The sequence below is a fragment of the Phyllobates terribilis genome, unplaced genomic scaffold (assembly GCF_046119375.1).
Source record: "Phyllobates terribilis strain yellow unplaced genomic scaffold, ASM4611937v1 Scaffold_2__4_contigs__length_985480577, whole genome shotgun sequence".
NCBI lineage: Eukaryota > Metazoa > Chordata > Amphibia > Anura > Dendrobatidae > Phyllobates > Phyllobates terribilis.
Genome location: NW_027362762.1, coordinates 391602918 through 391623529, shown reverse-complemented (window position 1 = coordinate 391623529; position 20612 = coordinate 391602918). Strand labels below are relative to the sequence as shown.

The following is a 20612-nucleotide window of genomic DNA, read 5'->3' as shown; positions in this document are numbered from 1 at the left end:
TGGACCGCTGAGTGAAGGCAAAAGGGCCAACAAGTGCTAAGCATCTCTGGGAACTCCTTCAAGATTGTTGGAAGACCATTTCTGGTGACTACCTCTTGAAGCTCATCAAGAGAATGCCAAGAGTGTGCAAAGCAGTCATCAAAGCAAAAGATGGCTACTTTGAAGAACCTAGAATATAAGACATATTTTCAGTTGTGTCACACTTTTTTGTTAAGTATATAATTCCACATGTGTTAATTCATAGTTTTGATGCCTTCATTGTGAATGTACAATTTTCATAGTCATGAAAATACAGAAAAATCTTTAAATGAGAAGGGGGTGTCCAAACTTTTGGTCTGTACTATATATATATATATATATATATATATATATATATATATATATATATATATATATATATATATATATATATATATATATATATATATATATATATATATATAGTGTCCTAGAGGGCATTATTACCTATAAATACATCCAACGAAGAAAAAATGCCAGGACCGAAATAAATCCACATTGTTTAAAAAGATTTACATTTTATTGAATAAAAGACAAAAACAAATATTATAGGAATCCAACAACAGGTATAATGATGCACAGAAAGGTAAGTGAGAAACAGAGATAGCCCAATACTATATATACTCTAATTAATTCTGTTGGTATAAAGTGACAGTGCTCAATAAGAGATTTATTGAGCACTATGTCACTTTATACCTACAGAATTGGAGAGTACATATAGTATTGGGCTATCTCTGTTGCTCACTCATCTTTCTGTGTATCATTACACCTGTTGTTGGATTCTTATAATAATACTTGTTTTTGTCTTTTATTCAATAAAATTTTCATTTTTTTAAACAATGTGAATGTATTTTGGTCCTGGCATTTTTTCTTCGTTAGTATAGCACTGATGCTGGCTGTGTAGTACAGCTGGCATTTGAGTCTAACTACTGTGATCAGAGCAGTTTACCCACTGAGACACCACTGTCAACTGTGACATTTAAGAGGCTGGAAATGGCTTGCCAATGACATTTAGAAGCCATGGGGGAATTGATGGCCTTTCTGTATCAGTGTATGAAGTTAAGCGGGTCCCACTCGGACTCTGCTGGCCAAGTGCTTGTATAATCCTGGGGTCGGTCTCATTTAATCCATCTATTAACCTAGGCTACACCACACCAATTATTACACCTAAACCACCATTCAGAAGAATGTGTAATGTACTGCAGGTAGAAAGCAAAGCAAGTACAAAGGAGGTAAAATCCCTGACCCGGATTTATGGCACAACGAGAAGTGATACATGTGGCCCCCACTGCTCTACATATCCAGGTCACATCTCATCATCACCACATGTGCACTACAGTGATCGTTGTATATGTGGCCCCCACTATTCTACATATCCAGGTCACATCTCATATCACATGTGCACTACAGTGATCAGTGTATATGTGGCCCCCACTATTCTACATATGCATGTCACATCTCATTATCACATGTGCACTACAGTGATCAGTGTATATGTGGCCCCCACTATTCTACATATGCATGTCACATCTCATTATCACATGTGCACTACAGTGATCGGTGTATATGTGGCCCCCACTATTCTACATATACATGTCACATCTCATTATCACATGTGCACTACAGTGATCAGTGTATATGTGGCCCCCACTATTCTACATATCCAGGTCACATCTCATATCACATGTGCACTACAGTGATCAGTGTATATGTGGCCCCCACTATTCTACATATACATGTCACATCTCATTATCACATGTGCACTACAGTGATCGGTGTATATGTGGCCCCCACTATTCTACATATGCATGTCACATCTCATTATCACATGTGCACTACAGTGATCAGTGTATATGTGGCCCCCACTATTCTACATATACATGTCACATCTCATTATCACATGTGCACTACAGTGATCGGTGTATATGTGGCCCCCACTATTCTACATATACAGGTCACGTATCATCACGTGTGCACTACAGTGATCGGAGTTTGTTTGCCGCCCCCCAGAGCGACCATACACCATGACATGCAATCCGCTCACCAGCTGCCGGGTCTGTGGTAGCAGGGCACCCACAATGCACCACGGCTGAAGGTTATTACACAGCTTTACAATGAGCCAGTGAAGTAACGCGCCCGTTTATGACGTCATCACTCGAGGCCTACGGGAGTCCTGCATACCTTCCTAGTATGTGATATTCTAGACGTAGAGTGGGGCAGTCATCCACAGAGCGCACACACACTGTAGTCAGAGCAGAGCTCGCGGATCCTATAACACAGCACTAGAGTGTCATGTGCAGCACGAGAAATAAAGCTTATTGACAGTAGACGCCTGAAGTACGTGTTTCCGGTTGGTGGAACGCGGAAGTGTAGCTAGTGAAACTCGGACTGCGATAGATCGTGAACGGTGGAAGTGTCCGTGTGATGTCAGCCCTGGCCGGTGTGGAGAACTCCGCTGGTGCCGTGCTCAGGAGGGCGGTGGAGCTGGATGGAAGTGGCCGCTACCAGGAGAGTCTGGTCTGCTATCAGGAAGGCATAGAGCTGCTCCTGCAAGTGCTCAAGGGTCAGTAGGTGGGACCATGTGATGACGATACTCAGGGCAGAGCAGGGGGCTGGCTGCCGACACCGAGTGTGTGACATTCTGCCTCGTGCAGTGATTGCCCTCCTCCGCTATAAGGCCGCACTGTGTGAGTGAGACCTGGCACAAGCCGTGAGCACACATGTCTCCTATGCTCATTAAAGGGCACCTGTCACCAGCACACAAGGGGCGGCATCTTGTTCTCAGTCTATTCCGCTGCTCCCCTGAGTATGCCACGCTTTTTCATTAAATCCCCCCTACAATTCCAGAGCTATGGGTCTTATTATTTAGTGTTCATCTTTATGGCCTTTACTTAATGGACGTGTAATTATGCAAAGCAGCCTAAGCCATGTCCCAGAGGATGTCCCCCGTGAGCCACGCCCCCAGAGGGTGATCCCTGTGAGCCACGCCCCCAGAGACCCCTATGAGCCACACCCCCCAGAGAATCCTGTGAGCTACGCCCCCTAGGTAAGTGACGCCCCCCAAGGGCAGTGGGGTACTCAGTGCCGGGCCGGTGGACGCTGAGAAAAGGGATATGTCACGGCGGCTGGCAGTGCAGTCATCCGAGTTTTTACTCACAGTTCTCATGTAAGTTCCACAGGTACACTGCGCGGGTGCCAGCCTCCCACGTCGCACTGCGTCTACCAGAACAGGGGTTCAGCTCTTCCTCAGGTAGGTCAGGAGCACTTAACGGAACCCCACTTTCTTATGTTTCTCACGCTGGGTCTTCTCCCTCCTGCCCTGCGCTTCCCCATAAACAGTCCCGATCGGGTGCTCTGAAGTCCCTCTGGGCAACTTGGAGTTCCCGGACCTACTTGACCCTCACGGTGACTAAGATGAGGCTTTGGCAACTGCACCATAAAAGTCAGAAGCCTCCAGTTTTTCCAGCCGAGACCTGGAGTAACATGGCTGGTCCAGGGGCCGGTCCCCTTCTTGCGGCCTGATCCCTCTGACACCGGGCAGATTCGGGGCGTACGGGTGCCGTCCAGCACTCATCATACCCCCTGGGATCCCTTCTATAGAACGGAGCCTTTCTCCTCTGCTCCCCTTCTGGGCCTCTATCACTAGGCCCCACTTGTGGAGCAGAGCTCCTAAAGAGACTCTGCTCCCTGACTGTTCTCACTCACTTCTTCACTGACTGACCTGCCACCCTAAGATGGCTTCCCTTTATCTACCTCCTATGATGATGCTCCCCTACTCTACTTCCTCCACCCACACCCACTACTAGTTCCCCCTACCTTTGGTTCCCCCCCACTCCAGCAGGGACAGGGCTCAGCAGGAACACAGTGCATCTTGCCCTTCCAGCCGGCCTGGAGCAGTGTAGTGTTGGGTGCAGGTGTTGGGGTTCCGGGCAGCACTCCCTCCTTACCTGAGAGAAGGAGACACCACACCTCTGGGTGAGGTGCAGTACCTCTGTGGTGACTGAACCCTCAGGGGCGCCAGATAAGAACCATAAAAATTTGCACTAATTAATCCCATATCTCGGGTACTGTATAGCGGCGATATTATTCCTTGGAGCAGCAGGAGTGAAATAATAGTAATAACTGTCCACTTGTGACTGCTGACTTCTCTTCATCCCTTGGCTGCCTCGGGTTGTCACCTAGTCCACTCACAAACTACTAGCCTGGTTTACATGGGCTGACGGGGTTGTGTCTGCTCTGGCCTTTCCATTACCAGGACATTACCACCAATGGTGACAGCTCCTTCACCCATCCCATACTTGCCCCTGGCCACATGCCTCAAGGTCTCACAAAACAGGATAGTAGACTGGCTTGTGTGTACAGAGGCGACCAGGGAGGGTGTCCGAGGCTGGAGCCATACGGCTATGTTCCCATGAGGAGTATTTGATGTTGCAGATTATGAATATCATGAGCATTTCTTCACGTGCTCAGTTACCTGCATTTTTGAGTGCGTCTTTTTATCGCGTATTTGATGCTGCCAATTTTGTCTCTTGTTGGTATGTCATGCATAAAGCTGCTTTGTGTTTGATACCTCCTGCTATTTGGCTTTGACAGCGCTTTGATACAGTCACTTGTGGATTCCATGTGCTTTTAGTTTGTTTCCGCAGTGGAAATGTGCTAAAGTCATGAGCATTTTTTACTTGAAGATTTTCCGTATCTAATGTAAGTCTATGGGGAAAATCTTACAGAAAACTCCGAGTACCAGCAAGAGAAATGTAAATGTAAATGTTGCAGATATGAACCACGCACGTCAGTTTAAGATGCTAAAAAAGAAGCACAGCGGGCAGGAGATTCCTATAAATCTCATCCACTTTGCTGGAACTGTAAGACGCTGCGTTTTTGACACTACGTCAAAAACTCATTGTGGGCAAAAAGCTTACCAGTCCACACTAGCCAGTCACTTCCCTCTACCACTCCTATTCTGACACAATGGTTGCAGAGAACCATGGGCTAGTGTCCACTATAGAAAGCTGGCCAGCTCCAGTTTGATTTGGACCCTTGAGTCTCAATCAGCCTCTCATTGCTTTCAATTTTTCCTAGTCCACTTCCAGAAACTTTTTTTAATCTTTTTTTTTTGATCCCCGTGAGCTGTAGTGTTTGTTGGTACCATTTTAGAGTCTGTGATTTTCTCATCTTGGATCTTTTTGGAAAGCAAAGAAACAACAAATAAACAGCATTTCTGCCTGTTCAACTTCTTTTTGTTCACTGTATGCCATAAATATTGTGATATTTTATTAGTTCGGACAATTACACACGCGGCGATACCAAACATGTTAATTTTTTTTATTTCTAAGAATTTATTTGCGTTCCTAGGAAAAGGGGAGTGATATGAAGTTTTACATATTTATTTTCAGAAATATGTTGATTTTTTTTAAAAAAAAATTTAGGGACGGATATGAACATGCGGTTGCTTTTACAATACACTATAATACTATAATATTGCTATATATTATAAAATTATCATTCTCCTATGATAACCACAGGCTCGGCTTCATAGGTGTACAAACATGGCAGACACAAGTAGGCCATGGCAACATCAATGGCACAACAATTCCTGATTCCTAAATGCCACTTTCACAATTGACAGTGGCATTAAATGACAGTGGCATCTATGGCATTAAATTACTGCAATCGGTAATTCAGATCACAGCTGTTGGGCTGGATTCACACACCCATGTTTCCGATGAGGTTGTCGAGTTGGGGTCAGGACCTGCGGCAAGTCCATGTATTAATTTTGCCTTAGACTCCGGATCCTGCCTGCACTCATGTTGTCTGGAGCTGGCTCTGCTCCTGAGTGGGCACATAGGCCCCAGCACTTCCCCATGTTTGCCAGGCGCTGGCACTGACCTAATAGGTGCCTTAAACTGGGCTGTGTAGGTGTACCAGTTTTTCCTAGTTGGTGTACCAGTTACTTAAATCAAAGCATTATTCATTATTTTTTGTTTTCAGATCTCATAAGTATAGAGGCTTGAATACATGTCAGAGATGAGCTCAAAAGGATACACTCACTTATAAACTGAATATGGCACAAACTATACAATTACTCTTAGTCATAGAAACATATTGTTGGGCATGATTCAAAAGAACAAAAGCAGCAGTCCAGTGGGGGTGGGTGGGGGTGGTACTAACATAATTGGAGTAAAGGTAATGATACAAATTCGTCAGATGAAAAGCAGGGCAGAGCAGTAATGTTAAACACGTAATGTGTAGTTCTAAACAGCAGGTGGCAGCAAAACAGTGCAATATTATCCAAGCCGGTAAAGTGCAAGTGCAAAAAAGTAGTAAAACAAAACTAGTTAACCCTCCCCCCACCCGAGCTAGGACATAGTACAGGACAACAGCAGGACCAACTACTCCAAACCCAACCTGCTTCTTCCAGTCAGCTGTCTCAAGGATAGTGTCACCCATGGCAATAGTTATCTATTGTTAGAAAACAATCTATGTGGGGTAAATTGATGACACATTGCCGTGTCTAGTGCATTTTTTTTTGTATAAGAAGGAGCTGAATACTGATTTCTTTTTAATCTGTGTTGGGTACTCTTAAGTGACAGAGTAGGACAAGGCGACTCATATATGATTTGGGAGCAGTGGGAGTGCTCATATACTAGTACTCATATACAGACCGCTATCTGCTTTATTCTTTATCCTTGATCTTTAAAGGTTAAGCATTAACCACCTCTCAATTTTCGTGTATATAGATTCAGTTCTACATCCATGACACGCCATATGTTGTAAAGGCCATATGCTCTTCTATATTGTTTAAAAGTGAACCTGAAATATTAACTGTTTGTGGTCCCTTAGGCGATGTTCCCACTGGATTAAAGCCTTGATTTAATCTAAATGCACAGAAAAGTTCTCAATGTGTGCTTTATATAGAAGCTGTGACAGATGCTTAAAGGAAATCCGTCACCAGGTTTTTGCTATGTAATCTGAAAAACTTGGCTGCTGGGAGGAAATTAATTTTATTCTTCCCTGCAGCCTCGGCCTTTCAGTCATAGAGGCGCGGCTTTAGCACATAGTGATCGGCAGCTGAATCAGCACCCTACACTGACTGATAGCCGGCCTAGCAGTGCATCAATGCAGAGATGCTGTCGGTCAGTGCTGGTACAGGGTTAGAGCCGCCGATCACTATGTACTGAGCGGTTACTGAAGCCGCACCCCTATGACTGAAAGCCAGAGGCTGCTAGGAGGAATACAGTTCATTTCCTCCCAGTAGCCATCCCACATGCCCAAACCTCTCTCAAATACCATAATCTTGCCATATTCTCCCGGTGTCTGTGCTGTGTACCTGAAAGGCTTCCGTAGACCGGACAGAGCAGCACTAGGTATCTTCTGGTTTTATGCATACACGAAAGTGACAAGAAATGGCAACTTTAATTTTTTGCATTTACCTTGGTTAGTCGCCTTGATTTATATGAAATATCATTATGCAAATAAAACGTCAATATGTCCCTTTACAGGTACGAAGGATGATGCGAAGAAAAACCATTACCGCCAGAAGCTGAGAAGCTACATGGACAGAGCTGAGCAAATTAAACATCATGTACTCAAAGAAAAGGAAGGTAAAGGCTCAATTACCAAAGTATTCATCTGTTTGTTTTGTAGAAATTGATTTATTATCTGTTAAATGGATTGTCACTTCACTAACAACCTCAATCTGAGGACCACCGCAGCAATCGGCAAACAGCTTTCCCCGTAATAAAAATGAATCAATTGAATTTGCCATAGATGAGCCGTCGCTGTCAGCGTCTTTCAGTTCTGGCTGATGGAAGGGGTCAACAGTGGCGAAACCTCCCTTTTCCTTATTATCGAATATAAATAGGAGTTGTCCTCAAGCGGCAAGCTATTTTAAAAGGATCTCCAGTTATATGGATATTTAGGCTTAATCACTATATAATAATAACAATAAAAAAAAGTTCTACAATTTTGTGATATGCTATTACTTAGCATTTCACGTACACTGTTTTCAAAATACTGGAATATTGAAGCAAAGTAGCTGTCAGTCCAGTAGGAAAAGACGACACTGGGCAAGGAATAGAGCTGGAGTGACAGAGGCTGGGGAATTGCTTAGTCACGTCCAAAGTCCTTCAGGCTCATTTGTATATTGATTCAAATGGCGATTTCTTGGTAATCCGGGATCAGACTGGCTAGTGAAAGGTATGGCTGGACTTGTCCTTGCAAGAGCCACACGAAGTGGTGTAACCTGAGCTCCAGGGCACGGGTGCAATGGCAACCCCTGCAACTATTAGTTACGCTCCTGGCTACATGCACATATAAATAGTTTGAGGGGTGAAATCCTGCTGACAGATTCTCTTTAAAGGAAACCTGTCAGCAGGATTTAGCCTTATAAACTAAAGGCATGGCCATAATGGCGCTGTGATGCTGATTAATCTGATCCCTGTTGTGTTGGGATCCGCTAAGTGGTTGTTTAATACTCGCCTTATGAAGTTTTCAGAAAATTACATCTTCTGTGCTTCAGTATGCTTCAGAGCGGGACATGGGGGCAGGGTCTTCTTCTTGTTCTCCACCCCCCAACCAGTCTCCTCTGTTTCTTGTGCTGGTCACTGATTATTCGGTGACCTGCTTCCTTTTTAAAATTCCGCACCACCGTCATCATTGTGTGTGCGACACGTGTGTAGTGGGAGCACACAGTACAGAAAATGGTGCCAGCAAAAAGTACAGCATGGTCTGCAAAAAAACAGATCTCCACACAGCTGCACTGGTGGAAAAATGTAAAAAAGGTATGGGTCACAAACCCAATTTATAAAGGAAAAAAAAAATGGGTTTCTCCTTAATTGTACTGACTTGAAGAATCATGTTGTCAAATAATTTTTACAAAACCTAAGATAAAAACAAAATGAGCATATACCCTGCAGTAAGAAAATAGCAAAAGTGCATGAAAATAACTTCGGGTACTTCATTAACATTGTTTTGATTAAAAAAGTGAAAGCCAGTGTAAACTTGCGCCTACATTCTGCATGCACACCAAGTTATATTCCAGTTCATCTCTTTTTGCACTCTGTACATGTAAGGGCTTGGCCTCCCTTTTCTTTGAGCTGGACATTACATTTATATTGCTCCCCATTGCTGTGTATTTATTGGGGTCTTGGTCCAGCTATGTCTGTATTCACGGTTACGTCATTTGACATATGGTAAGGTTTTAATACTAGAGGTTAGGACCGTCCCAAATAGGGTCACCTTGATATGGTGGGATGGCTGTTATGTTTTTTTTTATCAAAACAATGTTAACTAAGTACTCTATTATTTTCCCTCACTATTGCTATTTATTTGCGTACTGTAGTGTATTTTGCTTTTTATCTCAGGGTTTGTCTGTTTAGTGGCCAGTGTGAATATGCATCTACAGGTTACATGCATACCAACTTATATTCCAGTTCATTTCTTTCAGTTTTTGCTTTAGGTAATTTTGTACAGTACAATGAATTCTGTAAAAAAAGAAAAAAAAAAAAGAACCGGCCACACACCCCCAAAAAAAATTAATTTGATGACATTTCAGGCTATATCTGCTAAAGCAGTTTAAATGTGTTCACTAAGTAATCACAGCTCTGTTCAGCTCCAGCCTAAACTCCACTCAGCTGAGCTAACCCAGCTACTGTCATTAGGCCTGTAAGCCCTAGGCTGGATTATGAGAATGACCTTTCCCACCCAGACTCTTTTGGTTGCTCCTAAATCCTGGACCCAAAATGCAGTCAAATAAAAACTCTCTCAGTAACCTAGTGTTAGGCCGGGGTCACACTACCATACAACACGGCCATGTGCTATGTGATAAAACATTGCATAGCATTCGGCCTAGTGTTGTTCAATCGGCCAGATCAGATCAGCAATTATTTTCTCACATCGATTCGGCATGGTTCGATTTGCAGCGAGACGCGATTCTCTCGCACCATACAAGTCTATGGGTGAGAATGAAACATCGGACTGCACACGGATGTCATCCAAGTGCAACTAGATATATGCAAAGTCAGGCCATGAAGGAGATGGAGAAATTACTTTTTCCGTCTCCTCTGCAGCTGTGCTGTGATCCTCTCATGCAAGAGGATCGGAGCAAAGTAGCATGACACTCGGCTCACGCTCGCAGCATCGCATGCTATATGCTAGTGTGACTCCGGCCTTACTGATACAGACTTTACATTACCGAGGCCAACCACCTCATTGACACATATCTGCCGTCCAGGACCTTTCCTCCTGCTTTCTTACCCTATTTTAATGAATCATTTGAAATTGATATTTTTATTAATTAAATGGTTCCAATTTGGGATTACTGCTTGGTCATTTTCAATCTTTTTTTTAGAGGGAAAATATCACAAGCAAATCAAGATTGTAGAAAATGCAACTGGTTATAGCTACGAAAATCTTTTCAAACCCTATGTGGATGAGACACTGACAGAAGTTTGGGTGGAGGATCCTTACATCCGACACACACATCAAGTAAGTCAAGATATACTGTTAGGTTATGTTCAAACTTGTATGCTTTTCTTCATTTACTTTAATGAAGAGAAGATGGACTAATGGAGCGTTTCAGCAAAAAGTTTGATCCAGAGTTACTGGCCTAAACTATTGCAAAAAATTTTCACAACAGATAGTTGGACAAGAAATTTGTAACTTTTGTTTAAATATTTTATTTCTCCAGGTCTGTCAACTTTTTGAAAAGTATGATTAGAGATTAGCAAGGAGGCGCGTGATCTAGTGAGGCCCGATAAATTCATTATAATTTATACTACCAAGAGCGATGTAAATTATCGTAGAAATGCCTTCGATGAGCAGCTGAAAGATGCAGGAAATTAATTTAACAGGCGCCAGTGTTGATGAATCTGCCCCAAAATTGTATGTAATAATCACGATTGTGCTATCGTTATGTGTATTTCAATAGAAGCAGTTCTAGGAATATTTATTTGTATTGCAACTTTGTAGTGTTCTACCATCACTTAACATACCCTTAATTAAAAGGGTAGTCTCATCTCCAAGATCATATCCCATTATGTACTTGGTGTAATAATATTAACAAATACCTCTAATTAGAAATGCAGTATACTGTAGTTCTCCTGATTCGCTATGTCTCCATAGTATCCATGGTTACGACCACTCATATATAGACAGCTAGCTGTTAGTGGTCATAACCATGGATTCCTAAGCTGCCGCATTGTCCTGCACATGGGGTAAACAACATAGAGAATCAGAAGAACTATACTACATTTCTAATTGGAAGTATTTGCTAATATTATTCATATTACACCTACTACATATTGGGATAGAATCTTTGGAGATGAGAATACCCCTTTAAGTCTAAGTCTAGTGATACGTTCCCACAGGCCTTATGCATAGAGGATTTTCCTGCCACAGAATTGATAGCTGAAAATCCCTTGCGTATTACAATAGCAGCGTTGTGAATGAGCTTTCATGACCATCTGCAGATTTAAAAAACGCAATTTGTCAATTTATTTTGTGAATATCACATCCGATATTACCATCTTCCAATAAAATAAAAATATTTAAGCATCTTTTGGTTCTTTAGGTTTTATTAAAGGGTTTGTCCCATCTGAACAATTCTGTAACAATTTTTTTCTTTTCCTTAATTCTGCATTGTGCAGAATTAATATATTACACACTGCTCAAATAAATAAAGGGAACACTCAAATAACACATCCTAGATCTGAATGAATGAAATATCCTCATTGAATACTTTGTTCTGTACAAAGTTGAATGTTCTGAGAAAAAAATCATCAATGGAAATCAAATTTATTAACCAATGGAGGCCTGGATTTGGAGTCACCCCCAAAATTAAAGTGGAAAAACACACTACAGGCTGATCCAACTTTGATGTAACGTCCTTAAAACAAGTCAAAATGAGGCTCAGTATTGTGTGTGGCCTCCACGTGCCTGTATGACCTCCCTACAACACCTGGGCATGCCCCTGATGAGGTTGCGGATGGTCTCCTGTGGGATCTCCTCCCAGACCTGGACTAAAGCATCCGCCAACTCCTGGACAGTCTGTGGTGCAACGTGACGTTGGTGGATGGAGCGAGGCATGATGTCCCAGATGTGCTCAATCGGATTCAGGTCTGGGGAACGGGTGGGCCAGTCCATAGCTTCAATGCCTTCATCTTGCAGGAACTGCTGACACGCTCCAGCCACATGAGGTCTGGAATTGTCCTGCATTAGGAGAAAGCCATGGCCAACCGCACTAGCATATGGTCTCACAAGAGGTCTGAGGATCTCATCTCGGAAACCTAATGGCAGTCAGGCTACCTCTGGCAAGCACATGGAGGGCTGCGCGGCCCTCCAAAGAAATGCCACCCCACACCATTACTGACCCACTGCTAAACTGGTCATGCTGAAGGATGTTGCAGGCAGCAGATCTCGCTCCACGGCATCTCCAGACTCTGTCACATGTGCTCACTGTGAACCTGCTTTCATCTGTGAAGAGCACAGGGCGCCAGTGGCGACTTTTCCAATCCTGGTGTTCTGTGGCAAATGCCAAGCGTCCTACACGGTGTTGGGCTGTGAGCACAACCCCCATCTGTGGACGTCGGGCCCTCATACCACCCTCATGGAGTCGGCTTCTAACCGTTTGTGCAGACGCGTGCGCATTTGTGACCTGCTAGAGGTCATTTTTCAAGGCTCTGGCAGTTCTCCTCCTGTTCCTCCTTGCACAAAGGCGGAGGTAGCGGTCCTGCTGCTGGGTTGTTGCCCTCCTACGGCCCCCTCCACGTCTCCTGGTGTACTGACCTGTCTCCTGGTAGTTCCTCCAGCCTCTGGACACTACGCTGACAGACACCACAAACCTTCTTGCCACAGCTCGCATTGATGTGCCATCCTGGATGAGCTGCACTACCTGAGCAACTTCTGTGGGTTGTAGAGTCCGTCTCATGCTACCACGAGTGTGAAAGCACAACCAACATTCAAAAGTGACCAAAACATCAGCCAGAAAGCATTGGTGCTGAGATGTGGTCTGTGGTCCCCACCTGCAGAACCACTCCTTTATTGAGGGTGTCTTGATAATTGCCAATAATTTCCATCTATTGTCTATTCCATTTGCAGAACAGCATGTGAAATTGATTGTCAATCGGTATTGCTTCCTAAGTGGACAGTTTGATTTCACAGAAGTTTGATTTACTTGGAGTTATATTCTGTTGTTTAAGTGTTCCCTTTATTTTTTTGAGCAGTGTATATAATATATATATCCGGGTACTATAATTGTAGTGTGTTTTTACACAGTCTAACTCTGTCAACACTGATTTGACAGTCTGAGAACGTGTGTAGCTGGGTTTTTCCTGCGATTTAGGGAAACACACCCTTGCATGTGAATCCACCCTGTGGGATGTAAAGTTGTCTACATTGTGACTAATAGAGCAAACCTGTTTCTCCTGCTTCCTCCTTTAAGGATAGGTTCACACCATCGTATAAAAAAACGTTCAGCATTTCATCCAGAACAGTGGGAGGATTTTTTTCTCACTTGTCATCCGTGTACAATCCTTTTTCTTTTTTTTTAACAGCCGCTATTAATCATTTATAAGACCAATTACAGTTTCTTATGGCTGTGTCTGACTGTGCAGGAACATGGTCTGATCATACCACATCTCCTGGGCAGGGGAGGAAGAAAAAGAGTATACAGACACTACAGCATGGGATCACAGCTGATTCTTTCTTTGAAGTAAAACATTGTTTAAAAACAGGCAGTGAAATGTTTTACCTCACAGAAAGCAGCACCTGTGATCCCATGCTGTCCAGTCTGTATACTCTTTTTCTTCCTCCCCTGCCCAGGAGCTGTGGTATGATCAGACCATGTTCCTGTACGGTCAGACACAGCCATTACACAGTACACAGCAGGGACACATTTATAAGATTATTTCAGCACAGGAACATTTTATTTAATCACATCCAATTGTGGAACGTATTATTATTCCAAGATCTATTGATTAAAATGAGATTTTGTTTGTGGGAAAACCCCTTTAAATGTGTTTTTTCTTTTGTCTTTTACATCGCAGTTATATAACTTTTTACGATTCTGTGAAATGCTCATCAAAGGTCCTTCCAAAGTCAAGAAAATCAGTTTGCTGACTTCAAGAGATGAGGTGAGTCTTTTATAGTCACATGGAGATGCAGACATCATCTTAAAATGCAAATTACAAACTTAAACCATGACCGTAAAAAACGTAATTCCCATTGATGTTTAATACCTTTTTTTTTCTTGTAGTAAGAGACATTTTTTGGAGATAACAGAAAACAAACAAAAAGAAACATATATGATCTTATTTAATTCTACCTTTTTACACTGATTTTAGGGAACTTGACTCTGCAATTGTCTGATAGTTGGTATAATACAATGCTGAATTTAAGGGCCTCTATAGGAATATAAGAATGGCAGGCTCGGGGGGGTCTTTATTAGGTCCCCTTGCTAGCATGGAAATGCTTCAGAATCCCATGATCGCATCTCCTGGATACTGATGGGGTGACAGAGGAAGACTCTGATTGACCTCAGTATCTGTAGGGTTAATTGGCTATGATTGGCGTTATCCCCAATACCAGCCATTGCGTCAGTGTTCACTATCCAAGGGCCAGATACATACAGCAGATTGTACAAAGTACTTGGTAGGGGTTAATATGACTGATTCATGACAGTTTATTAATTTTATGTGAATAGTCACTGATTTTGGCTACTTTCTTCCTGCTTTGTTTTGCACATATAAGCCATATAGACTTGATAATGTGGTCATCACTTATTTTTTATTAATTGTACTAGGAGAATGTTAAGGATCAACAAATGAGCTGCTTGCAGGAGATCAAGAATTCACTCCAGGACTTTGGTGTAACTTTAGAGGTCACATTTTCCTCATCGATTCATGACCGGGAAATCAGGTAGGAAATGCTATGTCCTAATATACCCTCATTTGTAATATAACAGTGAGGCAAAGGCATCCATATAAACCATATAGGTGTGCAGTAGTGAGCGGAGTAGGACTAACCCTTTAATGTACATTGCTGCATGTACTGAAACTTATTTTTCATCAATGTATACAGGTTTAACAATGGCTGGATGATTAAGATTGGAAGAGGCCTTGATTATTTTAAGAAACCCCAGGTAAGTAACATTTCATTTCCAGACCTAGTGTTTGCTGTGCTGTTTGCAGAAAAATATAAAATGCGATGAGAAAAGAAATCTATGTAGAATTTTCTTTGCCAGAATTTCTTCTTTGGACGCTTGCTATCTGTAAGATCCTCACCCATATACACAACTGCATGAGATAGGCTGTTGCTTATGTGAACCGGGGTTTTTGACAAATTGTTAAATGGAACAATTTCTTGAGATGGCGGTACAGAGGTCCGTTTGCTCCTGATCTGACCAGCATTCCTGTGTTTTTTAATTTATTTTTTTGTGTAGACACTGGTCATTGAAGGGACATACATGACAACATATTAAAAAGACTTGGGAATGGTATTCCATTTGGAAAATCTTCAGCTCTATTGAAATTATTGGTCATATGATTTCTGATTAGGAGTGAAAGGGATTTTCTCCTTTTCAAAATATTTTAATTCATTTGTCATGGCAGTGTTAAAATAATGAAGGGAATCTGCCAGCAGGATTTCTCCACCAAACTATTTGTATGCAATGTATATGTAGCTTTTTCAAAGACCAGAACAGCAATACCTTTATATGACCAGCCCATTCCTCTATTACTGAGAAATCAGCATTTGAAATTATATGAAGATGAAAAGCTATTTGTAGATCTGAAACTTCTGTCACTCCGGCTCTATTCCTCACCCAACGCTGCCCCTTCCTGCTTGACTGACAGCCTCTATTATCTGTAACTTCAGACAAAGGATCATTCTGTCAAGCAGGAGGAGGTAGTGCTGGGTGCAGAATAGAGCTGGAGTGACAGAGGCATCGGATCTATAAATAGCTCTTCACCCTCATTTGTATATCAATTTAAACACTGATTTCCAGTAATGGAGGAACAGATTGGCCATGTATGGGTTTGGCTGGACTTGTCCTTGAAAGAACTACATGCCGTTGCCCATATAAATAGTTTGGCAGATGAAATCCTGTTGAGTCACTTTAAAATCATCTGTTGCTTACTGCCACCGGTCAAGCTCTGTGTCTCCGCCGCTGCAATGGTGACCTTACATCTACAGCACTAGGGCAGCGCTGGAGACACAGCTTGATCTGGTAAGTAACAGATGGTTTTATTACTTTTTAACAATGTCATGATGAACTTATTAAAAAAGTTGGAAGGGGAAAGCCCATTTACATTTATTGTATTATCCAGTATCTGTTAAAGAGCCAATGGTTTTAGTAACATACACATAATGATACCAATCTGGTTCTCATGTGTACTACTGTTACATGTATGGCCACCTTATGTGTTCCTTTTTAGTTTGCAGTGTTTTATCCTTGTTGTGGTTTTTGCTAATATATATATGTTTGGGTCGATCTTCAATACCCTTACTTTCCTGGACTCTCCTAATGCAGAGACATTAGATAACCTGAACACTTGTCATGGGCCGTTCTTTATAAATAAATACTTTTCTTCTTTTTTAGTAGACCTAACATAATTTACCGGACAGAATATTACATTATGCAGAGGATGGGGCAGTTGCCTTGAATTTTGAGACTGAGAGTGACAATATCTTCACCATGGAACTATCTAAGGGGTTTGAGGTCGACCCTTTCAGGCTGTAACTAGTCTGCAGGTTATTGTAGCCTATATGGTAACCTTCATAGTATAGCTTTGTAACCTTCCCTGCTCACATTTAAAGCTGACCTTTCACCATTTTTATCTGCTAATCTGGCCACATCATGATAAAGTGGTTGAAGATCTGAATAAAATATATATATTTTTTTTATTTGTTATCTTCGTTGTGGAGATATTAACTTGGAAAGTTTATATGCTAATTTCCACTATAACTAGAGGGGCATTAGCAGAAATTCTTTTCTGGGGGCACTTACTTTTTCCTTGCAGAATGTTGCACAATCATAAGTAGGGTGCGTCCTGAATGGGGGAAAAAAAGAAAGACCCCAAAGAAGCTTAGAACAGGCTTTCTCTGTGTAATCTCAGAAGACTGATATGTCTAACCTTATCACACAGTTCTCACTGCCCACTCCTATTGTGGTTACAAGTGCCGAGAGGAGAGCAGAGCTGTGTATCACTCTATCTCGGGCATTGGAGAATAGTGCCGAGCGGTGTACCATTACAAGTGCTGGCAAGAGAGCAGAGCTGTGTGTTATTCCACAGATAATGCAGAGCGGTGTATGGAATGACACACAGCTCTGCTCCCCTCCCAGCACATGTAACATAGTAACATAGTTTTTAAGATTGAAGGAAGACTAAGTCCATCTAGTTCAACCCATAGCCTAATATATTGATCCAGAGGAAGGCAAAAAAAAACATGTGGCAAACACTAAGCTCCACATTGGGGAAAAAAATTCCTTCCTGACCCCACATACGGCAATCAGACTAGTTCCCTGGATCAACACCCTATCAAGGAATCTAGTATTTATAACCTGTAATATTATACTTTTCAAGAAAGGCATCCATGCCCTTCTTACATTTTAGTAGTGAATCACTCATTACAACATCATGCGGCAGAGAGCTCCATAGTCTCACTGCTCTTACAGTAAAGAATCCGCGTCTGTGATTATGATTAAACCTTCTTTCCTCCAGACGTAGAAGATGCCCCATTGTCCCCTTCTCAGGCCTCAGCGTAAAAAGATCAGTAGAAAGGTCTTTGTACTGTCCCCTCATATACTTGTACATAGTAATAAGATCACCCCTAAGCCTTAGTTTTTCCACAGTAAATAACCCCAAGTGTAATAACCTGTCTTGGTATTGCAGACCCCCTAGTCCTCTAATAACCTTTGTTGCTCTTCTCTGCACCCGCTCTAGTTCAGCTATGTCTTTCTTATACACCGGAGACCAGAACTGTACACAGTATTCTAAGTGTGGTCGCACTAATGACTTGTATAGAGGTAAAATTATGTTCTCCTCATGAGCATCTATGCCTCTTTTAATGCATCCCATTATTTTATTTGCCTTTGCAGCAGCTGCCTGACACTGGCCACTAAACGTGAGCTTGTCGTCCACCAATACACCCAGGTCTTTTTCAGTGACCGTTTTGCCCACAGATAATGTAGCGCGGTGTATGGAATGACACACAGCTCTGCTCTCCTCTTGGCATTTGTCATCAGTAGTTGCTGTCAGTGACATTTATGTGATAAGGTTATACACATTAGTCTTACCAGATCACACAAAGACCTTTCTAAGCTTCGTGAGTTTTTTTCTTTTCCTGCATGGCGCTGCGTGTTTATGATTAGGCACTGTCATGTATGGGAAAAGTAAATGCCCCAGAGAAGACTTTGTTAACGCCCACTTAGATATTATAATGGAAAATAGCATATAAACTTTACAAGCTATTATCTACACTGGAGATGAGAAATACAGTAATGTGATTTATTCAGATCTTCAGGCACTTTATCATGATGTGGACAGTTTAGCATGTAAAAAATGGTGATCGGTCTCTTCAATATCACAGCTTAGTGAATGGAGTATGTTGAGTCCAGAGCATGATGAAACAGAATGCAACTGCAGCTTAGTCCAGGTAGGGGCACAGATATGAGTTCCTTCTATACTTTGTGTCTGTTGTTTGGACTTATTCTTGGGTCTTAGATATTTTATTGGGTTTTGAAACTCTTCTGATTCTGGCCATATGTCTAAAAACATCTCACAGGACAGTAGTAACACTAGTAAGTCTCAGTGTCTTGCAGGAGCCTGTTGATGAGTATAGTACATTGCGTATTTAACTTAATTTGATTTCTTAAAGGAACTCTAAACGCAGAAAATACCATACCAAAAAATAAACCCTCAGTAATTCGTCCCCTAATCTCCCATTTTTCACCTTATTTTGTCTCGTGAGAAACATATCAGAAATATTATCTGAGTGTCTCAGGAGATCAGCCATGGTCCCCTCCCCCCCATGGTAGGGGAACATGGCTGCGTAAGGGTAGGGTCTTAGTTTACTGTAAGCCAAACATTGAATTTATCAGTAGATTAAATGAGTTGCCCCACAGTAAAATATATATATATTTTTTTTAGGCATGGATTGATTTAAAAATAATGAACGGAGGGAAACTCTCCTTCCAGCACTCCTCTGAATCTGTCCGCTGACTCCAGAAGTGGTGTCTGCCCCTTTCAGAAGGCTAAAAGTTTTAGATGTTTATATCAAAAGTTAGGTCTTAATATCCTACTATTATCTATCCTTGCTGTTACGACTACCCTTCCAGAAGTCACAGCGCTGACGCTGTATCCCATGATTGGCTGCAGTGGTCTGGTGACAAGAAAAACACATCAGAGAAACATCCGATGTGGCTCTCTTGTAATCACCTGGCCACTGCCGCGAATTACAGGTTGAATTGGTACTGTGACTTCCAACCGGGGCAGACACCGCTTCCGGAGTCACCTGCGATTGAAGGGCTACATTTACAGAAGCCGTTGTGTTGGTCTAGTAAGACCAGAGCTTGTCATTTGGAAATTGCGACACTTTTGCCAACAGGAAATCTGTGTATTTTAACACGTCTTGCGGTATTAAGTGTTGCTTTGAATTTTTGCTCATCTAATATTTAACCCTTTTTATTATAAATATCCAGTTGTTTTATTCTTGACTGTTTTTATTCTGTTTTGTAGAGCCGGTTCTCCATAGGCTATTGTGACTATGACCTGCGGCCCTGCTATGAGACGTCCGTTGATATTTTCCATAATAACCACACTCGGAAAACATGACTAAAGTCTGTACAATGGAGGGATCTGAAAGGGCATTAGGCAAGTCAGGGGGGAGCTGAAATGTGTTCCTGCCACAGTGCAGGGGGATGCAGCTCCTGGCAACCTTAATTACGGGAATGGGATAACTAATCTCTATTGTGCACTGTTTATCTGGAATATGGGAGACAAGTTGGTTACATAATATCATTTATTTGTGCTTGATGTGTTTGCAGATGACCACGGTATACAGCATGCAAACACAATAGCTATACTGCCAAGTGTTCTTATCCCGCCATGTGTATTTTACTGATTTATTCATTCATGTCATATGTTTGCTATATTTGGAAGTAAAGGCGACATAATCTGCTTTTCTAGTCATAAATAAAAAAGGGGCATAATAATCTGAGCTTTTCTAAGTTTTGTATTGTAATGGAGTCCAGTTTCTAATTTTGATCTCCGGCTTATTATAATGTTTCTCCATTTTATCTCGGTATTTGTACTGAATGTACTAGATATATTTGCTTTTGTAATCATTCTGATGATACCGATCCATACATTACCTGTAATTATGTATTTTGCCACTTCACAGAGTAATTATTTTGTTACTAAATACCAAGCACTGAGTTAGTTTTGTGGTTTTGGTGATATTATTTGCATGACAAAGTTTTCCTAAAATGATTATTATATGTGCCTCCTTTCTTTCTGTTCTCACATTGAGAAATGTACTTTAACGCTGTATTTTATATGTATTTATTATTTTTAATAAAAAAAAAAATATTAATCTAA

At 41.8% G+C, this 20612-nt stretch overlaps 2 protein-coding genes across 7 annotated transcripts in view; one reads left to right on the top strand and one right to left on the bottom strand.

Moving 5' to 3' along the window:
* MRPL30 (mitochondrial ribosomal protein L30) overlaps positions 1-2595 on the bottom strand; it is a 20930-nt gene extending 18335 nt beyond the window's left edge. Inside the window, exon 1 of one of the 2 annotated variants that reach the window (XM_073664875.1) lies at positions 2200-2595. The gene's annotated coding sequence lies outside the window, so the exon portion shown is untranslated. The other variant, XM_073664874.1, reaches the window with a different exon arrangement.
* MITD1 (microtubule interacting and trafficking domain containing 1) lies at positions 2198-20612 on the top strand. Of its 5 annotated transcripts, none has more exons than XM_073664868.1 (7): positions 2198-2581; positions 7518-7619; positions 10367-10503; positions 14061-14147; positions 14816-14931; positions 15094-15154; positions 19752-20612. In XM_073664868.1, the coding sequence occupies exons 1-7, from the start codon at positions 2443-2445 to the stop codon at positions 19845-19847; spliced, it is 738 nt and encodes a 245-aa protein (XP_073520969.1). In that variant the 5' UTR covers positions 2198-2442; the 3' UTR covers positions 19848-20612. The 5 variants fall into 5 exon arrangements, with proteins under 5 accessions (XP_073520969.1, XP_073520970.1, XP_073520972.1 ...); XM_073664869.1 differs by lacking the exon at positions 2198-2581 and adding an exon at positions 2584-2705; XM_073664871.1 differs by lacking the exon at positions 2198-2581 and adding an exon at positions 2723-3064.